This window comes from Vombatus ursinus, unplaced genomic scaffold (genome assembly GCF_900497805.2).
Source record: "Vombatus ursinus unplaced genomic scaffold, bare-nosed wombat genome assembly UNPS02015255.1, whole genome shotgun sequence".
NCBI classification, from domain to species: Eukaryota; Metazoa; Chordata; class Mammalia; order Diprotodontia; family Vombatidae; genus Vombatus; species Vombatus ursinus.
Genome location: NW_020955033.1, coordinates 29,236,961 through 29,261,917, shown reverse-complemented (window position 1 = coordinate 29,261,917; position 24,957 = coordinate 29,236,961). Strand labels below are relative to the sequence as shown.

At 36.4% G+C, this 24,957-nt stretch overlaps 1 protein-coding gene across 3 annotated transcripts in view; it reads right to left on the bottom strand.

The window, feature by feature from the left end:
* Positions 1-5,323: 5,323 nt before the first annotated feature.
* Positions 5,324-24,957, bottom strand: part of LOC114031846 (kinetochore protein NDC80 homolog) — a 46,617-nt gene continuing 26,983 nt past the window's right edge. For all 3 annotated transcript variants that reach the window (XM_027847010.1, XM_027847009.1, XM_027847011.1), the window contains 7 exons: positions 22,941-23,146; positions 19,698-19,850; positions 18,804-18,893; positions 17,246-17,338; positions 15,610-15,740; positions 9,499-9,601; positions 5,324-7,219 (listed from right to left, as the gene is read on the bottom strand). In XM_027847010.1, coding sequence (XP_027702811.1) covers positions 7,085-7,219; positions 9,499-9,601; positions 15,610-15,740; positions 17,246-17,338; positions 18,804-18,893; positions 19,698-19,850; positions 22,941-23,146 — 911 coding nt within the window. In that variant the 3' untranslated portion in view covers positions 5,324-7,084. The remainder of the gene's footprint in view (positions 7,220-9,498; positions 9,602-15,609; positions 15,741-17,245; positions 17,339-18,803; positions 18,894-19,697; positions 19,851-22,940; positions 23,147-24,957) is intronic.

The window sequence follows — 24,957 nt, the reverse complement described above, 5'->3', positions numbered from 1 at the left end:
TTTGGTCATCTACAGATTTGATAAATAAGCCATTCCCGGATTTATTAAAGTAAGTCCCTGCTAAAAATGTTGAACAACATAGGGTTAAGGACAGATCCTTGGGTATTAGATCAGAAGCCTTCCTCCAAGGTAGCATTGACCAATCACAGAACTTTGGTTCAGTCATTCTACCAATTCTGAATACACTTTACCATGCTATCAGCTATGTCATATATCTCCATCTTATCTACAAATACTTGTAAAAATTAAATTTTATTTTTTAATTCAGCAAAAAATCTGCCTTCTTTCTATTCAATTGAGAAATAAAAACAAAACTTTCATTACAAACATGTATAGTCAAACAAAACAAATTCCCATATAGGCCATGTTCAAAAAAATGTCTCATTCTGCATTGAATCCTTCATTTCTCTTTCAGGAAGTAGATAGCATATTTTAAAATGAGTCCTCTAGAACTGTGGTTAGTCATTATGCTGATCAGAATTCTTTAAAGTCTTTCGAAGTTATATGTATTTATAATGTTGTGGTTACTGTATAAAATGTTCTCCTGGTTCTGCTCACTTTACTCTGAATCCGTTAATACAAGTGTTCCCAGGTTTCTTTGAAACAATCTTCTTCATCATTTCTCACATCACACTTGTATACTATAACTTATTCAGTCATTCCCCAGTTATGGGAGCCCCATCAGTTTCCAATTCTTTGCTACCACAAAAAGCTGTTATAATATTTTTGTACAATCTTAGTTGGAGCTTGCTTTGCTTGAGACTAATCTTTTTCTTTACTTACCCGTCTTCTTATTTCTCCTTTCCCTTTTCCCTTTTCCCGGTTGTTACCTTCTTAATGAAATTTATTTCTGTATCCAACTCGTGTGTGTGTGTGTGTGTGTGTGTGTGTGTGTGTGTGTATGTGGGTGTATGTATTCTCTTCTCTTTTGATGAGGTCAGATGTGAGTGAGGTTCAAGTATTATCCACTCCCCTTACCCCTTCCTCCTTGTTTATATGAATTTGCAGACCCTAATTATGTGAGACAATTATTTTAAAATCATCAAAATATAACAGAATCACTGTTATAAGATCGGGCCCAGTGATCTTGAGACCACTATGACAGTTTCCCCTTAAGAGAAGCTATAACTTATAGAATCTGTGCATGAAAACCATTGTTATAACATTAGGCCTGATGGATTTGAAGCCACCATGACAGTCTCCCCTTAAGGGAGGCTGTAAGCTTATACAACATACTCATGGAAAAATACTAACAATAATATTTTTGAGGTTTGGCACAGCTGTGTCTCTCCAATAATATTTTATCTAATACAGGCTTGGTTTTCTCCCCTGAAACCCCCAAAATAATTGTCATTTTTTCCCTGATTATCCCCACCACCTCAATAATATTTTGCCCTAACCCTTGATACACAATTTGGCCAGTTCCAAGGAGGTCATCCAAAATCATAGTAGAAGAACCTCACCCTCAGAAAAGCACTTTAGAGCATACCCTCCCCTCCAACAGAAGCATCCTTTCCTGCCGGAGCTCACTTTACCCTCAAGCAAGAGTACCCCTTCCTGCTGTAGCCCACTCCTACTGGAGCACTCCCTTTCTGCTGAATGGACCTGTGTCTCTGTGTTGTCCAACACAGCATTACCCTTATGTGAGTTATACTCTATGTTAGTCTGTATACCTGAGTAGTATGATAGGTCCCTTTTTCCTCTTTCCCCTTCCCCCTCTTCCCTATTGCTTGCAATAAAGCATTGAATCAAACTGATTCCCATTGTTTTACAGGTTATTCTGAGCACCTGAATTCAGTACACTGAAAAGGACTTAACCTATTGACAGCCAAACCTACGCTGGGGTGGGGTGGGGTGGGGGACTGCGAGTCCCAGTTACATGTAGAAAATAAAGGTCACTAGGAACCCTATGTACAGCGGACTATCTCAACACAATTGGTGTAGGAAGCAAGATCTCAAAACACACCCTTAGGTCCTCTAATTAAACTTCCTCTATGACCCCTGGTGATGATAGGTTCAAAGAGGACACATGTATCATATCCTCATGTTAGAATGTAAGCTGTTTATCCTCCCTCAGTTGTTTATCATTGTTTGTGTTTACCTTTTAATATTTATCTTACCTCCTGTGTTTGAACATTCTGTACAGCTCTGGTTTTTTCATAAGGAATTCTTGGAGGTATTCTATTTCATTAAAGGTCCATTTCCCAAGTTGTGGTATATGAATGTGATGGAATACTATTGTGCTATAAGAAATGATGAACAGGCTGACTTCAGAAAAATCTGGAAAGACTTGTATAGTCTGATGCTGAGTGAAGTGAGCAGAACCAAGAGAAAGTTGTAGACAATAACAGCCACATTGTGTAATGACTAATATTGATAGACTTAACCCTTCTCAGCAGCACAAGGATCTAAGACATCTCCAGAGGCCTTGTGATGGAAAATGTTATCCACACCCAAAGAAAGAACTATGGAAGTCGAATTGCTATTTTTTTTTCTCTTCTGTTGAGTTTTGTTTCCTCTTTCTGATGGTTCCTCCCATTGGTTTTAATTTTTACTTACAACATCACTAATGTGAAAATATGTTTAATATGAATGTAAATGTATAGCCTAAAAAGAAAAAAAAGGTCCATTTCCCTCCTCTAGTACTATTATTCAGCTTTTCTGGGTAATTTATTCTGGTTATAAGCCTAGATCTGTTGCTTTTTGGAACATCATATTCCAAACTCTCCACTCATTCATAGTGGTAGCTGCCAAATCATATGTGATTTGATTGTTGCTCCTTTGTATTTGAAATATTTCTTTTTGGCTGCTTTGCAGTATTTTTTCTTTGACCTGGAAGCTCTAGATTTTAGCTCTGATGTTCCTGGGAGTTTTCATTTTAAGGTTTCTTTCAGTTGACCGGCAGATGCTATTTCCACTTTGTCTTCTGGTTGTGAGGGATCTGGGTAGTTTTCTTTTAAGATTTCTTGAAATATGATAACTAAGCTTTTTTTTTTTTGGTCATGATATTCAAATAGTTTATTAATTCTTAAATTTTTTTCTCCTTGATATATTTTCTAGGTCAGTTGTTTTTGCTATATCTTAAATTTTCTTCTCTTTTTTCCATCTTGCTTTAATATTTCTTAGTGTTTCAAGGAGTCATTTGCTTCTACTTAGTCCATTCTAAGTTTCAGGGAGGTCTTTTTGCTTGGGTGAGGTTTTATACTTCCAGTGCCAAGGTACTAATTCCCTTTCTAAGTTTTTCTTCTATAGCTCTCATTTATTTTCCATTTTTTTTCCTGTAGTGCTCTTATTTCTTTGACAAAAATATTTAAAAATTCTTTTTTTTTACACTTATTCCATTTCTTCCGAATTGTAGTTGAATTTGTTCCAAATTAAATTTCTTTGAGGTTTTGCCTGCGAATGTTTTCAGGTCATTCTTTCTTCTAGGTTTGTGTCTTGAGGATCTCTGCCATCATATTAGCTTTTTAATTTGTATTTTTTTAGGCAACTGAGGTTAAGTGACTTGCCCAGGGTCACACAGCTAGTGAGCGTCAAGTGCATATTAGCTTTTTAGAGTGGGACTTTCCATTGCTTTCTTGGGTGTTGAACATTGTGTGATCTCAGGAGTAGCTCATAGTGGTCTGATACAGGGAAAAGTCTGATGACTGCCCCCTCCCCCCCATCCTGTTCTGTGCTCTAAAAGTTCTTGACCTCAGTTTGAATGTGAGCAATGGTCGGTTGACTGCTTCTAGACTACTGCTATTAACCATTTGGGAAGCTGTACTTCTTTAGAGTGGCAGAATTGTAGGCTCCCTTTTAGTCTGGTATTCCTGCTTTGCTTATTCCTCTGAAGGTTTTGGACTGTGCTAGAAGCTGGCCCTGAGATCCTGCTCTACTCCTGGGGGTCCTCATCACACAGCTGCTGAAAACTTGTTCTTCTATTGGTTCAAATTCAGGGCTTATGGCCTCCCACTAATTTAGGACACTGCTCCTGGAAACAGGTCTGCTCTTTATTCTGCTCTGAGTAATGTGACCCACAACTGGATAGGGTGTGACAAAGCTTGCCAGGTAGCACCTATTCCCATCATGGTACCCCAGTATGGGTGGAGGACTTCCTCTCACCCAGGTGCATAGCCTTTTCTTTGTGCTGGAGTGCTCCTTGTGGCCATCTCCTGACCAGGTCCCTTCTCCAGTGTCCATAGATCTGTCTCCATACGTGGACCTGGGCTGGAAAAATGACTCACTGGTTCTTTCTTGGGCTTCCCCTCAGGATTCAGTTTGGTGCATTTTCTGGATATTTGTTTTGGCTGGGCACTCACTGTATTTCTTCCTGCTACTCCACCATCTTGGCTTTGCCTCCCTTGATAATAGATATTTCATGTTTCAGTGGGGGATGATTCAGAGTGTTTTAAAATGAAGTGGTAAAGGGGGAACTCATAGCAAATGGCTTCTCAAACTCCCACCCCTTAGATCCTAAGCTTCTGATTGGCAAGTATTCACTTTATGTTGCTCAGACTCACTTCCCAGACACCTCCATACCATGTTACCTACCACTCACCCATTCTCCCTTCCTTTCCTAACTGTAGCTAGTTCTGAGAATAGTAATATCAACCTTGTTGCTCAGTCGTGTTTGACTATGTGACCCCATGGACAAAAGTCCATGGGGTTTTATTAGTAAAGATTATTAGAGTGTTTTTTCATTTTCTTCTCTGGTGTGCCCCCATTTGACAGATGAAGAATTGAGGCAAATAGGAGTTAAATGACTTGTCCAGGGTTACACAGTGTCAGAGGCTGGATTTGAACTTGGATTTTCCTGACTCCAAGCCCAGTGCTTTATCCACCGTATTACTTAATATCAACCTCACCATTTCTTTTTTTGGGGGGCTTTTTTTTTTAATTTTGAAATTTTTTTTCCCAATTACATGTAAAAATAATTTTTAACATTAGTTTTTTAAAATTTTGAGTCCCAAATTCTCTCCCTCCCTCCCTCCCCTTCTCTAAGACTGAACAATTTGATATACGTTATACACTTGCAATCATGCAAAACATTTCTATTAGTCATATTGTGAAAGAAAACACAGACAAAAAAAACCACAAAAAGAAAGTAAAGAAAGTGAAAAATAGTATGTTTCCATCTCCATTCAGACTGCATCAGTTCTTTCTCTGGAGGTGGATAGCATTTTTCATCAGTCCTTTGGAACTGTCTTGGATCACCGTATTGCCGAGTATAGCTGTTATTCATAGTTGATCATTGTACAATATTGCTGTTACTGTGTACGATCTTCTTGTTCTGCTCACTTCACTCTGTATCAGTTCATGCAAGTTTTTCCAGGTTTTTCTGAAAGCATCCTTCTTGTCATTTCTTATAGCACAACAGTATTCCATGACAATCATACACCACAACAACTTCACCATTTCTAAAAAATAGGACAATTGATCAGTTGCCTTACGACCATTTCCCTCCTCCCCGGCCACCTGTCTTCCCCATCACCCCTAGATTTTGTTTTTCCTATTAGAATGTAAGCTCCTTGAGGGCAGGGAGCACTTCCTCAGTGCTTGGCATACAATAAATGCTTAATAATGCCTTTTCACCTATTCATTCTATTTCATTATAGTGTTGAGTATCTTGTTGACTTAATTAGGCTTGTGATATTAAAAGTAATAAGTCAGCTCACCTTCAAATACCAAAAACATTTATTTAGGAACACTTTCCCCCTTTTCCCCAGCACATATACACGCAAATATATACACATATATATACACATGCAAACACACAGCCACATGGGCTTACAGTAAAACAAGTTGGCATTAGAAAGATACTCTTCATTGAGGACTGTAAGGTGGGTGCTCTCAAATTTGGCCTGATGGTCTGTGTTCTGAGGTGAAGCTATCCAGGCCAGAAATTACACAGACTGGAGATCACTGGCTGAACAACTTCAAGAAGCTGCTATAAAGCTGAGTGTACATAGTGCTCAAGGAGGCTGTGACAATTCTTAATCGATCCTTCAAAACATTGCAGTTTTCACCATTTGTTGAAACAGAACAACCTGACCCTGAAGAATCCTAATGCAGGTAATGTAGGATTCCTGGTTGATGGGGGATAGGGCTGTTTATAAGAGGGGAGTGATGGATAAATGACTGAATGGAATTTCCCCATTGGCCAAATTGAGTATATGAATGTTACAAGCATTACATCAATAGAATGTACATGACAACCTTTGATTATTATCACAGTCCCAATTAGAGTTACCTACTCACTACAATGAGACAGAGCTCTTCATGTAACAGGCAATTATTGAGATCTATTAACCTAGACACTAAGGATAAATGTCCTAAGAGAATATTGCCATCATGAGTTCAAAGAGGCCACTGGAGAATTCAGATTCACAGGTGATGAGAGAAACAAACACTTAAGCACAATTGCATTATTGTCCAATTTATAAATTAGATCATACATGTTTTAGGATATGAACCATACTCATTTGGAGGAAGAGCAGTTAGTTCTTAGAATCATAAGTCTTCCACTAAAGGTTTTAAGATCCTTAGAATTATGATTCTTAATGGCTTAAGTCCCATTGGCATTTGTAGTGCCTAATGCTATGCACACAATGGGCATATTTGTCGATAATAATGTAATAATTCAAAATTGAGTATAGTATCATAGGTGAAGAAGAAAAACTCTCTTGATAATTACCTTTTGCCCTTCTTCCTCCTGTTGAATTTCTGAAGGCCATCATAGTGTATGGTTTTTCATTTGAATAATTTTTATTACAAATACAAATATAAGCTTTATCCTTCAATAGTTTTTTGGAGATCCATCAAGAATAAGCATAGTTGAATAAATATCATATACTGGCAGGTTAACACTTAGAAAATAAATTCAAGAATGACTGGAAGATACAGGTTGGTGAGTACAAATGCAAAGAGTAAAAATTCTCATCAGCTTCCCACTCTTGCTGCAGACTGACAATTGGCAGCAGACACTTAAACAAATATTTAAGTAGCCATGAATACTTTTTTTCATAAAAACAAAAAAAGACTTGGTGCTGACATCTTAAGAAGTGAAGTATTCATATGTAACATGATAATTAGCATTTCTTCTTCATTCAGTGGAAGAGATAACAGAAGCTTTTTTTTTGTACTTATCTACAGCTTCTTTAATATTTTCCAAGAAATCTTCAGCAATGAATTCTTCACACTCTTTGTCTACTTTAACAATCTGATCCTCAAGATGCTTCTAGAAGAAAAAAAAATTAAAATTGTCAATAATCTAAAACAATAAACGAACAAAAGAAAAGCAAATTATATCCCTAAAAAAGATGCAGTGAAACTTTTACTAATATCTTCAGTTATAATGGGGGAAGACAATACCCAAAAGGGAGGTGAAAAGACAGGGGAAGGTGAAGTCAAAAGCCCAGTTGGGAGGGGAATGAAGGATGGCTGGCCTGGGTTTCTCTACAAAATAAAGGCTCTAGAAGGAAATCAGTTTTTCCTTTTTTGTTTCATCCTTGAAGATACACAAGTTGTAGGAGTCTTACTGATACACATTTTGTCTTGTAGAACAATCAGTTAAAACATGTTCTCCAGGACAGAAGGAGAAATGGAGCCTGGTGTGTAAAATCATATATAGAGGCACAGTGTGCTATGCAGCCTGGGCCAAGAAGGAAGAGACATTAGGGGCTATATACAGTTTAGAGAAATATGTTTTACTTTAGAAGACAAAAATCTTCCTTGAAGAAACAAAGTCTTAGATTAACTCTAGTTAGATTCCATATAGGTCAATGAAAAAAATATTTCCTAATAGGCTTTAGAAATTTATTTTGCATTGGTAACTTTTACAAAATATGTCTATGTATACTGGTTGGTCAACCTTGGACCACTCATGTTGATTTCACAAAACCACAGCATTGGTGGTTTAAGGCTACCTAGTCTAACTTGTATCTGAACAAGAAAACACACTACAACCACCTACCCAAGAGTTCATTGGACCATGGCTTGAAGACTGCTAATGGGGTGGGGATGGAGAATCTCTACTACCTCCAAGGCAGCCCAACTTCTAGGAATTTTAATGCATAATTCTGCTTTCTATGGGTAAAGCAGAATAGTCAGATCCCTCTTTCAGGTAATAGCCCTTTAAATACTTGAATGGTGGACATATTCCTCATTTTTTTTTCCTTTCCCAGATGAAATGTCTTCTATTTCTTCAAATGATACAATTCTCTAGATGTCCTCCACTTGAACAATGTTGTTCATAAGAAGTTATGTGCCAGGAACTAAACATCATACTCTAGCTTTGGTTTGATTGAGACAGAGAATAGAGGAATTATTTCTTCCCCAATCCCATATTCCATGCCTGTTTTAAAGCAATTTAAGATCATAATTTTTTTTTTGGCTCCTTATTACACTTTTGCCGCAGAGTAAATTTTTAGTTCGCTAAAACTTCCAGATATTTTCAGATGAACTCTTATCTAGCCATGCTTATGCCTATTTCTGTATTTCAGTAAAAACAGTAAGTTCACAAATGAGGCTTTATTACAATCTTACTAGACTTTGTCACTAAAGCCCTTCCTTATAAGCTGATAATGAACCATCAGTGACAGTTCACTGATTCCAGACATTCAAACCCTTTTGAACCTACTTAACTGTATGACTGCTTAGGAGATAGTTCTATATTTTATCCTTAAGAATAGTATAAGGTGGGGACAGCTAGGTGGCGCAGTGGATAGAGCACTGGCCCTGAAGTCAGGAGGACCTGAGTTCAAATCCGCCTTTGGACCAAACACTTGACACCTACTAGGTGTGTGACCCTGGGCAAGTCACTTAACCCCAATTGCCTTAAAAAAAAATAGTATAAGGTGGCCTCAGACACTTGACACTTATTAGCTGTGTGACTCTGGGCAAGTCACTTAACCCCATTGCCTAGGCCCCTCCCCCCCCAAAAAAGAAAAAAAAAAGAATAGTATTAGGGAGTTTGCCAAAGGCTGCATTAAAATCTAAGTAAAGTATATTTACAGTTTTCTTGGGACCTACTAGTCTAGTAACCTAGCTTTTTTTTTTTTAAAGGAAAATGGGTTTAATTGGAAATAATGTTTCTGAATGAAGACATAGTTCGTAGTTAACTATTTTTATCCTTAGTTTGTTCTTTCTCAATAAACTTAGGATATATGGATGATCTCAAAAGATTTGAAATTCATGCATTTAATTCAGCATTAATTAGTAAAACCCCTAAAAGTTAAATTATCTTTATATACTAAAACCCAGTGATCTGCTACTGCTGGATGTTGTTTTTGATGCCTATCATCGTGCAGAGAGATTATTTTGAAAATGTCTGTAATGTTTATGATTACATTTAAAGCCACAGACATGCACAGAATCTAATCTAATTAGTGTAGAACAAAATTTTTGCAGAAGATTAAAAATTAGTTTTAAGTGTTTTTAAAATAGGAAAATAGAGCTTTAGCTGAAGGAATTTAAAATTAAGAAAGATCTCAGTGTTTCTAACAAATTTTTACTTACTTCAACAGATCCAACATGGGTTGCAACCATTTCTAGGAGATGCTGCAAGTTATTGCTCACTTTTCGTCTTTCTTCAGTTGTCCTTTGTAACACCAGCTGGTATCTGTGGAGTAAAATTTTTGCTTAATTCATCTAAGAATTTTCACCAGTTCCTTGGAGGATGTAAGGACTTAAATGGATAGTTTGAATCAACAAAATAAAAATGATGCTCCCTAAATAAAGTTATTCTGTGTCAATTTTTAGTTATTTTGTGCCAATTAAAATCCCAAAAGAATATTTTACAGAGCTAGAAAAATAATTTAAAAATTAAAGTGGAAGAACAAAAGGTCATGAATCTCAAGGTGTAAAAACATAGCAATTAATATTTCCTTTGAATTCTACTGTACTGATTTTACAATGTAATTGATTTTATGCTGTATTGATTTTTATAATGGCTGGCATCTGCCTCAACTTACCCAGCTCAAATACGCGGCCTCTCTCAGTCTGAATTGGCTTAAAGGGGTGGTTGAAAGGTAGTGTAGCTAGAAGCTCCTGGAACTAGGTCCTAGGACATCATTTGCTAATCAGTTTAATTTGGGACTTCTGTAAACAACTGATCAGCTTAAACTGGAGCCCCTCCCCCAAAGACAAGTCTTCTATCCTCACTAGCCCTTGGGTAATTAGGGAAGGTTTGATCTTCCCCAAGGGGACAACTAACCTGGTGGTCCTGATTTAGGCAATTCTAATGCTAGTCTGGAGTTGGGTGAGTCCCATAAAGTGAAGAACGTTCCTTTAGGTCAGCGTAGGGCATGAATAGCCACACCTGAAGGCCAACCCACTTTCCCCAGCTTCAGCCAATCAGAAGCCTCCCCAACTACTTTCTAACCACTCCTTTCCTACAAATGCCGTTTTCCTTCTCATGAGGGTCGCTGGACTGCCTGAGGGGGCCAGTCTGACCCACTTTATTAACAGTATGTGGCACTATTAATAAGCTGATCTTGCTTAAAGATAGGTGCTTCAGTTTCCCTCTTACTGCATTTTACTCCCAAAAGAGGGAAAAAATGGGGAAAAAAGAGTGAGGAGGAAGGAGGTTTATCAGTACCATATCTTAAACTGTATTAAAAAGCAGTAACCATTAAAAGGACTTGATTTGGTACACGTTAAAAATTTGGGAATTTTTTTTGCCAGACTATGTAGATAATGAATTGAGGGATTTTTTTTTTCAGGTTTGTTTTTATATTTTAATTTGCTTAACAGAAGACAGCAGTGGGACAGATTCATAAAAAATATTTGTTACTTGAAAAAAAAAGGGAGGAACTCATATCAGTATAGAGAAAAGGTAGAGTGATACCTTCAAATGCCCTTTTAAAAATTATATTTTCATATTGGCTTCCATTATAATTTATTAGATTCTTTCTACAGAAATAAATTTAGCCATATCATATAATAAAACCACACAAATATTCACTTTTGATTCTATTAAAGGGATATGTATGTATATGTGTGTATATTCTGTGGATACACACACACACACACACACACACACACACAAAACTGGTTTTGTTGGTTTACTTGTGCAAAGCTTTTTAATTTTATGTAATCAAAGTAGCTAATTTTACTAAATCATTTGTTGGTGATAGATGCATCCCCTAGCTATAACTGAGAAATTAATGAGCCATTTTCTTTCTAACAATTTTTGGCTTTAATATAGCTAAAAGAGTTTTATCAATAACTTTTATTTTAATATCACAGTGATTTCCATATTTTACCTCCAAATCCCATAGTGAGCCTTCCCTTGAAGCAAAGAGTTAAGTAAAATCAAATGACATGATGATACCATTTCTCTTAACTTTTTAACAGTATGACTTTTTATATGAACATTCATCTATTTGGAGTTGGGGTATGTGATGTGAAAATTATATTCTGAACTTAATATTTGCCAGATTGCTATCCAGGTTTTCTGGCAGTTTTTGCTGAACAAAAAAGTCCTTTACCATTATCAAAGAGTTGACAGCATATCTATTTCTTTCTAAGTCTTGTTCATCTCTGTTTCACTGATAAACTTTTCTTTTTATCTAGTAATAAACAATTTTATAATTGCTGTTTTATAAGATCTAGTAACAGAAAAGATATTTCATTTGTATTCCTTTTCTATTTTTCTCTATATAGTCTTGACCTTTTGTACCTCCCAAATTAATTTTGCCTCCTTTGCATTTAATGTCTATCCTGTTAATTTCTTTTCTTGATTTATTGCTAAATTCATCTATAGTAGTATGTTAAAAAGTAATGATGATAGTGGCAATCCTTCCTTCTCTTTATCTTACTGAGAAAGTTTCTAGTTCTTCTGCATTATAAATAATGCTACTTCTTGGTTTTAGATAAAATTTTTTTGGCTTACACAGCTACGATTGTGCTATAAGAATTTATATTTTTTCTCATTTATGCAGTCCTTTAAGGGTTTGCAAAGCTCTTTACAAGAGCTACCTTATGGAGTAGCTAAGTGACCCTGAAGTCAGGTGGACCTGAGTTCAAGTCCGATCTCAGACAGTAGCTGTGTGACCCTGGGTAAGTCAATAAATCCCAAATGCCTGAAAAAAACAACCCCCCCCAATACTATCTCATTTGACTGTCACAACAATCCTTGGACTTAGGTGTTATTAATATTCCCATTTTACAGATGAAGAAACTGAGGCAGATGGCAATTAAGTTACTTGTTTATGGTCATATAGCTAGAAAATGTCTTAGGTAGGATTTGAATTCAGGTGTACTTATATTCCTGCTATATTTTTCAGCACATTTATTTCACACACACATTTATTTGAGCACACATATTTCAGCACATTTCACAGGGATTATTTCCAGTTTCTCTTCTATTTGGTCAATTCTCATGTTTGTCTTCAAGAATTTTCCTTTGCTGTACCAAGGTGATCTTTTCAATCTTCCTTAAGTTCAGGAAGATTTGAGTTCAAATGTGACTTCAGACATTTACTAGCTGTGTAACCCTGGACAAGTGACTTAACTTCTCTCAGCCTCAGTCTCCTCAAATGTAAAATGAGGATAATAACACCACCTATTTCCTGGGGTTATTATGAACATCAAATGAGATAACATTTGTAAAGCACAGCAGGTGCTTAATAAATGCTTGTTTCCTTCCTTCCAAAACTTCTCCAACCTTCCCATACCACCCATTCTCATCCCTGTAGCCTCTCAGCTGAGGATCTTATTTATTTATTTCTTTAACTGAGAATAGAGGCCATTAAGTGTTAGAACTTTGTTTTTGGCATCTCCAACCTCCAGGACTCTATTCCTCTTTTCTTTTCTTTTACTTCAGTAAATCAACAAGTATATATACTTCTTAAACATTTGCTATATGCGAGGCATTGTGATAAACTGGGGCAGAGAAAGACAAAAGCATAAAACAGTCCCTGCCCTCAAGGATCTTGTATTCTAACAAGAGTTATGCAGAAGATGCATGCAAAGTGAAACTAGGTAATCTACAGGGAAGATTAGAAATCTCTGATAAAGAGATGGCTCTACTTGCCTAGACCAGTCCCATTAAATGTACCCATGATTCTATCCCCTCCATTTTCTCCAGCAGATTGTCACCTCAGTTATCTTTCCCTCTATCTATTCCTCCCCCCTTTCGTATTTACTAGTTCCTAATTCCTTCAAATATGCATGTCTTCCCTATTCTTAAAAAGTAAACAAACCAAAAAAACCCCTCGATATCAGACCATCCTCCAAGCTATAATCCTCTATCTCTTCTCCCTTTTTTAGCCAAAGTGCTAGAGAATGTTATCTACAAAGCTACCTCAATGGCTTCTTCTCACTTTCAAACCTTTGTAATGTAGCTTCTAACCTCATCACTCCACTGAAATAGTTCTCTCCAAAGTTATCATAGAATCTCTCATATGCCAAGTCTGATGGCTTAGCTTAGCTCTTAGCTCTCTTTCTCCTTGGTACCTTTGAAGAGCTACTGACCACTTTTTCCTTGCTTCTCAGGGTTTTCATTACATGACTTTCTCCTGGAGTTCTCCACCTACCTGTCTTATGCCTCTTTCTCATCTCAGTTTTCTTTGCTATCTTATCATCCATATCATGCCATTTAATTGTTAGTACACTTAATTCTCTACACTTCTTGCTTGGGGACTTCATCAGTTCTGAAGAGTCAAAAATCCAGAAATGCCTCCTCCTTGGCTCCCCAAAAGTTTCAACTCCACCAAAAATTAAGTCCATGCTCTATATTCCCTTTTTCAGACAACAAGCCTATTTGACTTCATTTTATATACAATACTAGAAAGTCTCATCTTCTCAGCAGCATTGTTGGGGTATCCCTGGTAGACTGAGTTTTTGTAGATAACCTTTTTATATGATTAAACTTTTAATTGCTTTTTATGACAAACCTTTTTTTTTTTTGGTAAGGCAATCAGGGTTAAGTCACTTGCCCAGGTTCACACAGCTAGTAAGTACCAAGTGTCTGAAGTTGGATTTGAATTCAGGTCTTCCTGACTCCAAGGCCAGAGCTCTATCCACAGCGCCACCTAGCTGCCCCAATAACAAACTTTTAATGTTATATACTTTTTTTTTTTTGCTAGGCAATGGGGTTAAGTGACTTGCCCAGGGTCACACAGCTAGTAAGTGTTATGTGTCTGAGGCCGGATTTGAACTCAGGTACTCCTGAATCCAGGGCTGGTGCTCTATCCACTGTGCCACCTAGCTACCCCCAATGTTATATACTTCTTGATGGATGGACAGTCATTATGGTCATCACTAATACTTTGCTTATGATAGTGATGTCTTAAGAAGGCTGTTGAGGTATGTAAGATTATCTGCCCTTATATTTGGTGGTCTGCCCCAGGCTTCTGAGCAGTTCTGAAACCTAGGACTATCTGTTTTACAGTTATATAAACATGTTCTTGTACAATATAGTAAGGCGTCTGTGTCTAGGTTGTAGATGAATCTTTTTTTGGTGACCATACTGTACTCCATAGATACTTCACACACTGTTTCAGCTTCTGTAGTTTCAATTTCCCCTAAATAATTTCTATTTCCTTGATGGAAAAAGAAGACAACTGAAAGTTGCCAGATGACTCCAGATGAAGAGAACAGCAGAAGAGGGAGTTCACACCGAATGACCTCAATTTTCTCAGTAAAGTAGGAGGTGGGGCCTCCATTGGAGAGAGAGAAAGAAGAGGTGGGAGGCTTGAGGAGAGAAGGTTTTGTAGGGAGTGAGATAGGGAAGTAATTAGTGGAAAATTAAAAAGATAATTTTGATGCAGTGAGGCCCCAGACAAAACTGAATAACATTTATACTTGGAATGTCTTACCTCCACCTTGTTATCTACACTCCCTTGTTTACTGGAAAAATTAGCTCAAAAACTACCTTTTACATTAAGTCTTTCCTGATTCTCCTAACTAACTGCTAATGCCTTCCCTCTTGAAATTACCTTGCATTTTGTACGTATGTATGTATGTATGATCTTGTCTCCACCGGCAGACTCTAAGCTCCATGATGACACAGAATGTTTCATTTCTGTCTTTGCATCTCCAGTGCATTGGACATATGATGTTTTGCTTTGAGGTGTTTTATTATCTCTTATTGTGATTCTAAAATACATTAGAAGACTTTGTGGTAAATGCCCAATTGTCTCCCAGCAGTGTAGTTCTTTCCTTCTAGAGACTGCTTCTTGCTCTTTATTCATTATATTAGAGTCTTTTTTGCTTATCCATTTTGTCAGTTTTTCTTTCAGTATTGCTGAGGGTTTTTCTTCTTGCATATGTCATTACTCCACCAGTTTAACAGAAATGGCTGGTGTAACTAAATTTTTACTCATTAATAATTTAAATTGTTTTAATTAAATGAAAATTCTCACATTATGCTTAGATACCATGAGTTATCTAAGAAATAATTAGATATTTTTTCTTGACAAATATCCTGATAGTAGTAAGTAGGAAAGCCAGCCCAAATGCTAAATAAATGGGTTTAATATTACATTTTCAATACTTTGCTTGTTACAAGTTTCCTGCCCCCCCTTCATATCCATGCTATTTATCAATTTAAAAAGGTTAAAAGCTTCATGCAAATTTGAATCCTTGTCTCAAAAAACTCATTTGAATAAAAGGTGAACTTACTGCTGTTGAACGTCATCCAATTCACTCAAGGCTTCGCTGAGGCCCTCATTAACTCCACTTTCAAGTAAATGTTTATGTTTATCCAGGGACTCCACCTCAGTGGTACATTTTCTGTCTTTCTCTTCAGCTTCCTTCAAGGACAAAGTCATAATTACAGTGTTTTAAATTGACAGGCATTTTACATATCTATTCCAAGTAATTCTTTTAAAGAATTAAAGACTTACAGAAATAAAAATATTTCCCTCGTGCCTGCCCCGGTTATATATTGTTATGCTTTTGATAATGTTGCACATATAGGAAATCAAACTTTCTGCTGGGAATTCTACATTCTAGAAGACTAGACATCTGATCCTGGTATTTCATTATAGCAGGACTGTCTAATATTTATTCAGTGGTAAGTCCAGTTTCTAATACTAGGAAATTGTGTGATACTTGATCTAGAAGTTAGATGTTTAATTTTCATTTGCAGATGATGGAGTCCTATTCCACATAGAAATTATTTAAATAAAAATTATAGGGTCTTAAATGTAAAAATATCAGATATGGGAAGCAGTTTGCAAAGTATACTACACTTGAACTCAGAAATTCCAGAATTTGAATTTAATACTTATTAGTTATGGGACCCCCTGGGTAAGTCACAAGCCCCTTGACCTTTATTTAATCTATTCAATTTTCAAAGTGTCATGTCCATGGCTATTCCTGCATCTGACCTTACAATACACTGTCTTTCATGACTATATTTTCTAGTATGTCATATTGTACTCTCACCTTGGGTACTGAAATTCCTGGCTGAGTTAGGTAGATATTATTTCAAATTAATATTAGAAATCAGAATATGAAAACATAATAGTATTGGCATAGCAACAACTGGGATAACAAGCTTAGTTTTAACATCTATTTCTATTAATTAAGGTAAAGAAGAAGCTATGTATTAATGTTTACTCCCTAGACTAGTGATATTGCAGATTCTAAGCCTGGCTCCCACCGGTGAAATATAAGACTTGCAGAAAGAAAAATATATAATCAATGCACTAGTGGCCTCTACTCAAGAAAAAGTCTCCAATTTCATATGGAAAACTAATGGAAACGATTAACAAAGGATTAACAAAGGTAGCACTGCAATGGATGTGCAAGTATGGATGTCTTGGGATTTGCATTTCTGAAATGAAGACTTGCATTGATGAGATCAAAGATCCATATACATAGATCTACATATGTAGATATGTGTATATATACTTATACATGTATACCTACATGTGAATCTATGTTGATATCTCTATCTATAGAAATAGAAAGACAGAAAAGTAACATAAGTTTACTATGTTTTTATTTTCTAATTTACTTTTCAGGTACTAACATATATCTAGCCAGCCAACTATAACCTAATTTTGAGTGACAGGGACTGAGCTTGTGATTTCAATGATATGGGGAATTCCCAGATGAGGAAATTCCCTGTACCCATGCAGAATTTTAGGGAATTGTCCAAAGCACTGAGAAGTTAAGTGCCTTGCTCAGGGTTGCATAGCGAGTATGTGGAAGAGGTCTGCCTGCCTCAAAGGCCAACTCTATCCACTGCTCTATGCTGCCTCTGTTTTGAACAAAGTCTCTCTAAACAGAATGGGACATTTGTTCTTACCTTAATTTTTTGTTGTTTAAGATCCTTCAGCTTTTGGACTTCGTCGTTTAACATTTTTGTACTCCTCTTTACTTCTGTCACCATTGTGTTCACCTTGAAGAATAAATCTTGGGTTTAAAAATTATCAGAACTACCACCACAAGATGCTAACAATTAAAATTTTTTTAAATGATTAACCAGTTAACCAGACAATTTCTGTCAAAGGTACCACCATCCTTCAGTCTCCCAGGTTTGCCCTCAATTCTTCACTCTCCCTCACCTCGTATACCTAATCAGTGATCAAATCTTGCCATTTCCACTACCACAACATCTCTTTGCATCTGACCCCTTCTCTCTACTCATATTACCTGAAAGTACAACAGGCTGCTTCAAGAAGTGTCACAGTGGGGATTCCTTTTTGTGGACGAGTTAGACTAGATGGCTGCTCTCTCAAATTCTGTGATTTTCTGACTGTTCTATAGCCATGTTTTCTCCCATCCTTTGGATCACCTTTTTCCCCTGCCCCACCAACATGTAATTTTCTATTCTGGGGTAAAAACTTCTAGTTTGCTAACTCTCTGATACTTCCCTGCCTGTGATGTCAGGGGTGGGAAATTGGACCTACTAGAACAGCATAGCGTCCCTCCTCCTGACACACCTGAGCTGCTCTGATCTCAGAGCTGCAATAGTGCCCAGGCTACTCTCAGGAATGGACTCAGGAGGTCTATATCACCATAGACTCGCTCTTCTTGCCATATATGACCTGAAGCCAGTTTTGCTAGAGGTTCCCTGGCAATAGCCCAGGCTGTATCTCTTTCTAGTTTTGATTTGTATCTGTTAGTTCTAGTCTGTGTGTGTAAAGTGAGGCGGGAGCAGTTGTTGGTGGCCTGTCCGATTCTGGAGGTGTAAATCCCAACCCCAGTGAGAGGGTCTCCCCGGGTAGCTACACTCATATCCTTCACTTATTCCTCCTGTGTCATGTTTCTTGGTGTCTCCTGTTAAGCCACATGGTCTTCCTGCTTAGGTCCTTCTTTAAATATGCCAAATAAAATGGCCTGTTGCTTTCAGTGTAAGAGGAAGTGTGGATTGAGAGCCAGGGAGACCTGGGTTCAAGTTCTTCCTCTAGGTAAGTCACTATATCAGACTCAGGCCACATTATAACTGGTTAACACTCCTGAGTACTGCTTGAAACAGATTAAAATATAATTGGGAAACATTTAACAAAAGACATAAAAATACAGTAACACACAGATAATAGTAACTTGCAGTTTTCTATGCTATTTTTCTTTTGAGTTTGACACTACTGCTCTAAAATGATAATTTATGTAAGAGGTGATGATATGCATTGGTGGAGAACATTTTCTCACCCTTTACCAATGTCATTAGGGACATGGTTAAAAAAAATTACTTTCAGAATTAACTAACTTGTTTAATCATTCATTTGAAGCCTTTTCTATTTCCAGCAACTGACATCCCAACCTCACAGGTTTGTAGTAAGTAAAGTAATTTGTAAGGCTTAAAGTGCAATACAGATATGAATTATTGCTATTATTTCTGAAGTCTTATCTTCTTAACTTACTTGTTCAAGGGTCTCTTCTGAACCCATTTTTTTATGTAGAACTTTGCTTATTCCTTCTTCATATTGGTTTAAGAATTCCTTAAGTGGTATCTATAAAACATGTGAAAAATGGCGTCTTTATCAAGTATGATTACAAAGGCATCAGGAAATTTCATTTTTGGTGTCTGTGGCAATCAGTGTCATTACTTTTAAGTGACATTGTGTCTATGGAAAAGCTGTTAACTGCTCAATATGTTAAACTCCAGAAACGTAGCATATTACAATACCCTCTTAAGCTAATCAGATTAATTTAAAATTGAGAAGTTTTTAATTTTATCACTTATTTTTTCAAACATAAGTTTATTTGAAAGGATTTGCTATGTATGCTAAAAAGTCATCCAAATTTATATGCTTGGGATGAAGAGTGACCTATTGCATTTCTCTACTTTTTCTTCTGCAGAAGAAATAAAGGTAAATTTATGCTAATAGTGTGAGAGTGTGTGAACTGAGAGTACAAACACCCTTAAACCAAACAGAAATAAAAAAGCCATTAAAAATCAAAACTAAGTAGAATTTTTATTTGAATAGTTATTGCCTTTATCCAAATAAACATTTCTGTACCAGAACTAGTCTATGCCAAGTGTAGTATCTGTTGAATAAAGAATGAATATTCTCATAAATGAACTAACCAAAATCCATTAATAATCATTGGGGTAGATAGGAAAACATTCTTTAGATACCATTTGAAGATTAAGGTATAACCAGGGGAAAAACTTTCTCTGACATTCACAGATAAAGTAAAATTCTTCATTTTTTAAAAAAGGGTCATTACGAATCTCAATTAAAAAAAAGTGTTAAAAGTTAGTATATAAAATTTAAAAATCTTACATGATCCATACAAATATCAATACTCACATAGATTTGTGTTCTGTATTTGACATGATAGTTTGTCCCGGCTTCAGGATTAAATTTAATTTCAAAGTCATGACCTTTGGAATTCTCTGCACTCTTTGGAATGAGTTTTACTTTTCTAGCAAGTTTGTGGTATTCTGCCAGTTGTGCTTCAATCTAGAAGCAAAGCAACAATGTAACACAAAACAGCATCAAAATCAGCATTCTCTTTTCTTTTTTTCTTGCAAGACAATGGGGTTAAGTGACTTGCCCAGGGTCAAACAGCTAGTAAGTGTCAAGTGTTGGAGGTCAGATTTGAACTCAGATCCTCCTGACTCCAGGCACAGTGCTCTATCAACTGTGCCACCTAGCTGCCCCTAAAATCACCAATCTCTTAACTGGCTTGTAACTGCCACTCTGTTACGAGCCTTTTAACTCAAATAAGTAAATAAAAGTGCCACCAGCTACAAAAATACCCACGGCAAGAATCTACAATCATTTAAACCCATTCATGGATACTTTCACTACAATTATTAGTGAACAAATAATGTCTTTGCCTTCTTCAGTACTCTTATTATTTTAGTTTGCTGTCATATAATAGAAACTTCATTGAATGCCTATAATATACAAGTATTTATGTAATAATGAATGATCCTAAAAGGAAAACCATGCTAGAGAACTGTTTTTAGATGATTCATTAGCATCTCAAATGTATCAATGAAAAATTGTAATTTTTACCTTCTCTAAGTGCATTTTCCTGATAACTTTTTATGTACCAAAATTTTAAGCTGTTTTTGACAAAAAATTTAATCCTACACTTACCTGCCTTAACAAAAGTAATAATTTGCTGTAGCTATTTTGCTTAATCATCACTGTCTAATGAACTTATATTTCACTTCTTGTTAACTTTACCCATTATTTAGAACACTGAACATGTTAAAGCAGATAAAAGCAACATGTCAAGACCCACCCTTGGACTAGATTCTAGGAACATAGTACATCATAAAAGTAAATAGTTTTGTGATAGTAAAGAATTTGAAACAAAGTAGATGCCCATCAATTGGGAATGGCTAAACAAATAATAGTATGTGAAAGTAATGGAATAATACTGTTCTGTAAGAAATGACCTATTGATATGGATACAGGGGAACATGAAAAAACTTGTATGGGCTGATGCAAAGTGAAGTAAGCTAAGCCAAGAAAACAATACACACAGTAACTACAAAATTATAAATGGAAGAACCACACACCAGAAAATTAAGAGTGAACAAAACAAAATTATAAAGATCAAGTATAACTCAGATGAAAATATATGAAAACATCCTCCAACCCATTCCCTTCGTGGAGGTTGGAAGTCCATAGGTGTTACACCTTGCATATATTTTTTGACTTTTTCCCAATGTATTGATCGGTTGTGCTGACTTTTTTTTCCTACTTTAAAAAAAATCCTATTTGTTACATGGGATGGCTCTCCTGGAAGAGGAGAAAGGATACTGGGGATAACTATGGTGACATAAGAAAAAGAAGCCATCAATAACAATTTATTTAAAAACCAAAAAAGTGACTAGTATACTGTTTTATAACAGTGACACTCTCAGGGATATGAAGGTTTTTATAACTTTTACATAAGTTTAGACTTCTGTACTGTTCTAGTTGTTTGTCCTATGACTTCCTTTGTGGTAGCCTCAGTAATCTGCTGTCATTTCTTAGCTTATAAAAATAAACAACAACAACAACAAAAATAAACAACTATTACAAAGAACATGCCTTTGACTCCTTAGTGCCCCTCTCAAGGATGGGCCCTAGAAAAGCAGCAAACTGGGACACATGTGGTTTGGACCCAGTACTGCTCCCCTTTTTATAATCTTCCTTTATTCCCTTCACAGTTTTCATGTTAGTCTGTGACTGCCCAAAACTTTACCTTCCCCTGCATATGCCAAAATTGCCTTCTGCCAATCAAAAGTCTAATAGCTAAAATGTAAATAATCCTAGGTTGATAGAATAATAGAATTTGCATGCTAGCAAGGACTTTAGAAGTCATCCAATCTAACTCTTTACTTTTTATAAATGAGAAAATTCAGGCCCAGAGAGGTTAACTTGAAAAAAATCACATGGCTAATTTGAAGCCAAAACAAGAACCCAGGTGTCCTTATTCCCAGTCCAATTATTATTAGCTCCTTACTGCTCCTAGGGGGATCTGCATTTAAAAAAATAGTTGTTACCTAAATAAAATCAACTAGTGGAATAAATAATGTTAAACAGTATGTAGAAGAGATTGTTTGGGTAAGGAAGGGTGCCTTCCAATCTCTTAATGTGAATCTTTATTTTTTCAGATTCCTGAGTCTATCACAGACCCTAAAATCAACACATCAAGGCTCCTGTCTGTTTCAGGGTCTGTGCACAAAGTACAACTAACTTAAGTTTATACATAATCCTTGGTTATTAGGATTCCTTTGGCAACTTTCAGTTCTGTCTTCTGTTACTTTTAAGGAGGTAAATAATAGAAACATTTTGGGGAAAAATGAAACTACAGATGCAAAACCAGAAAGGAAATATCTATAGATAGAGATGGCCACAAAGATTCATCCACACCTACACAAAGACACCTTCCTATATTGTACAGGAACATATTTATACTCGTGGAAAATACAAAGAAGTAGGTGTCAGAACTGTCTGATAGCCACCGAGGATGAGCGTAAATAGCTTTATATACCTAGACAGCCTCCTTGAGACATTACTATGTGACAAGCCAAGTATTAATAATGATCATAATGATTATCTTTAGCTATCAAGAAAAGAATTATTATTCTCTCTCTCCATCCTATTTCCTAAAGCAGGGACTTAGTTTGTCATTAAAAAAAAAACTAAAAGTTTAAGCATATAAAAAACACAAATACAAAAAAAAATTCAGTACTTTAACAGTGCTGGAAAATGAGGTTTTCTAGTGTTGTATAATAAGTGAAGTTAGAGAGCCTACTGTCTGAAAAAAGAAGCTTTTATCCTTAACAAGTGTGGAGCTCTCCATTTTTGGTTTAGTTCTGGGCTTTTGGCTACTCAGAAGTTTGAGTTTTATCAATGGAAAAGTGAAATATTAGACGATAGTTCAGGGCAAAATGTAATTTCATGTATTTCCATGCTAAAGAGCTCTACCTGTATAACAAACTTATTTTAGTAGGGCAACCCCTTTCCACTGGAGAGCCTGGAAAGAGCAATTTACCCTCTCAAGGCCCTTCTAATTAGCTGCCAATTAGCAATAGTGTGACATACCGCCTCTTTGCTTCTAGCATATTTTAATTCTTCATTCCATAACTGCTTTTGTTCTGTCTCTAGTTCTGCGGTTAATTTTTTGATGGTTTGCTGGAATTCATTTCTTTCGTGATGTATTCTCTCGATGTCAGCAGTTGAATACTTTTGGATATCAATAATACTTTGCAGCCGGGCATTCTCTTGCTTTACTGCTTCTAATTCCAGTTCTGTATTAAGGAAAATATTGGTTAACTTTCCTGGATTCACCAATTAATAATGTCACTACTTACTCCAACTGGCACAATTCTCCATTTAGAGATATCTACAATTTCAAGCTGTATTTGCCCCTCACCAATGAAAAGAGCAGAAGAAAATGACTTCATTTTATGAGTCAGAAAGTGATGAAAACCTGGGTATCAAGCAAATACTTACGTACATATTGAACCATATCTTTCTACTCACTTTCAGAATAAAAATAATTGGTTCATACCTAATTAATTATACTTGAAAGGTCATGTGGCATGGTAGATTGAGAGCTGGCTTCAGATTCAGGAAAACCTGGGTTCAAAATATGCCTCTCCTACATACTGGTTGTGAGACCCTGAGCATGTCACTTAACTTCTTAGTGCCCTGGGTAACTCTCTAAGACTAAGATGCATCGAAGGTGCCAACTTATACTTGTAGAGTTTCCTCATCCAGGAGTTCCCAATAGCAGCGGAATCATAGGTCTAGTGCATCTCCCTAACATTATACATAAGCATTCTAATGTCTAAAAGGTATTCTGTATGCAAAGAAGTGCAGCTTAATGGAAAGAATATTGGGCTTGGAGTCAGGAGGGGCATGGTTTTGAATCTTGCCTTTAGCACTTTCTAGCTGTAATCATGGCCATGTGTGTGAAGCCCTGTAAACATTAGGTCTTCAGCTGGAAAAATGGGATCCCATCTCAGACATGGGGTTGGGAGCTAATGAAATAAGACATGTACATTGATTTGCAAACTTTAAAGTGTCTATCCTATGGTCAAGGCACTGGGGATACAAAAATAAGAATGAAACAGTCTCTGCCCTGATGGGGCTTATGATCTACAGTACCATAACCCTCTGTAATAAGTCAAATGGATAGCCTGTATACTCTTTTCACATTTAAATCAGAGAATTATTTCTCATTTCATTGAATTTTCATTGATTCCTTAGGCAGCTACACTGTTTAGACTCTTAATGTGTCAACTGACTAGGAGTCAGTTACACAAGACTTAGATAAGACAAGTCATAAGTGACCTATCTCTCATTTACTTCTAAGCTCCTTGTAATCGGACTTCCCTTCTCTACTGAAATTGCTGTTATTAAAATATTAAAGAGCTGTAAATTGCTAAATATGACTGAGTTTTCCAGTCTTTATCTTTCTGCATGATCCTCTTCATGACCCCTTATCCTTGCTTGTTCCTGGATACTCTCTTCTATTTAGCTTCCATGCTCGTTCCTTAGTTCTAGGCCTACTTGTCTGACTGCTTCTTCTTCTTACTCTCCTCTGCTGGTTTATCATCTAATCTCCTGTCTCTTAAGTTTGTGTCCCTTCGAGCTTTCTTTGATCCACCTCTTGTTCCTCTACTCTCTATCCCTTGGGGATATCATACGTTCCTATGGGTCCAATCATTAACTGTGTGATTCCCCAAACAGATATTTTCAGCCCTAGTCTCTATACTGAACCCTCTTCCTGCATCTCTAATAGCTTACTGGCATGTCCATCTGGATGTCCTATAAGCACTTCAGATTTAACAGGTCTAACTCAAAACAATTTCAGTCAGAAGGAGCCTCAGAGACCACATGGCTCAATCAGTACCTGACCAATAATTCTTTCTACAATATTCCAAACAAGTGGTCATTTGGGCTTCACTTGAAAACCATTAATGAGGGAGAACTCATGTCTCCAGAGTCCGAACATTTGACTTTTGGATAATTCTAATTGTTAGGAAGTTTTTCTTGTATCAAGTTTAAATATACCTCTGTTGACACTTTTAAACCTTACTCCTAGTTTTGCCCT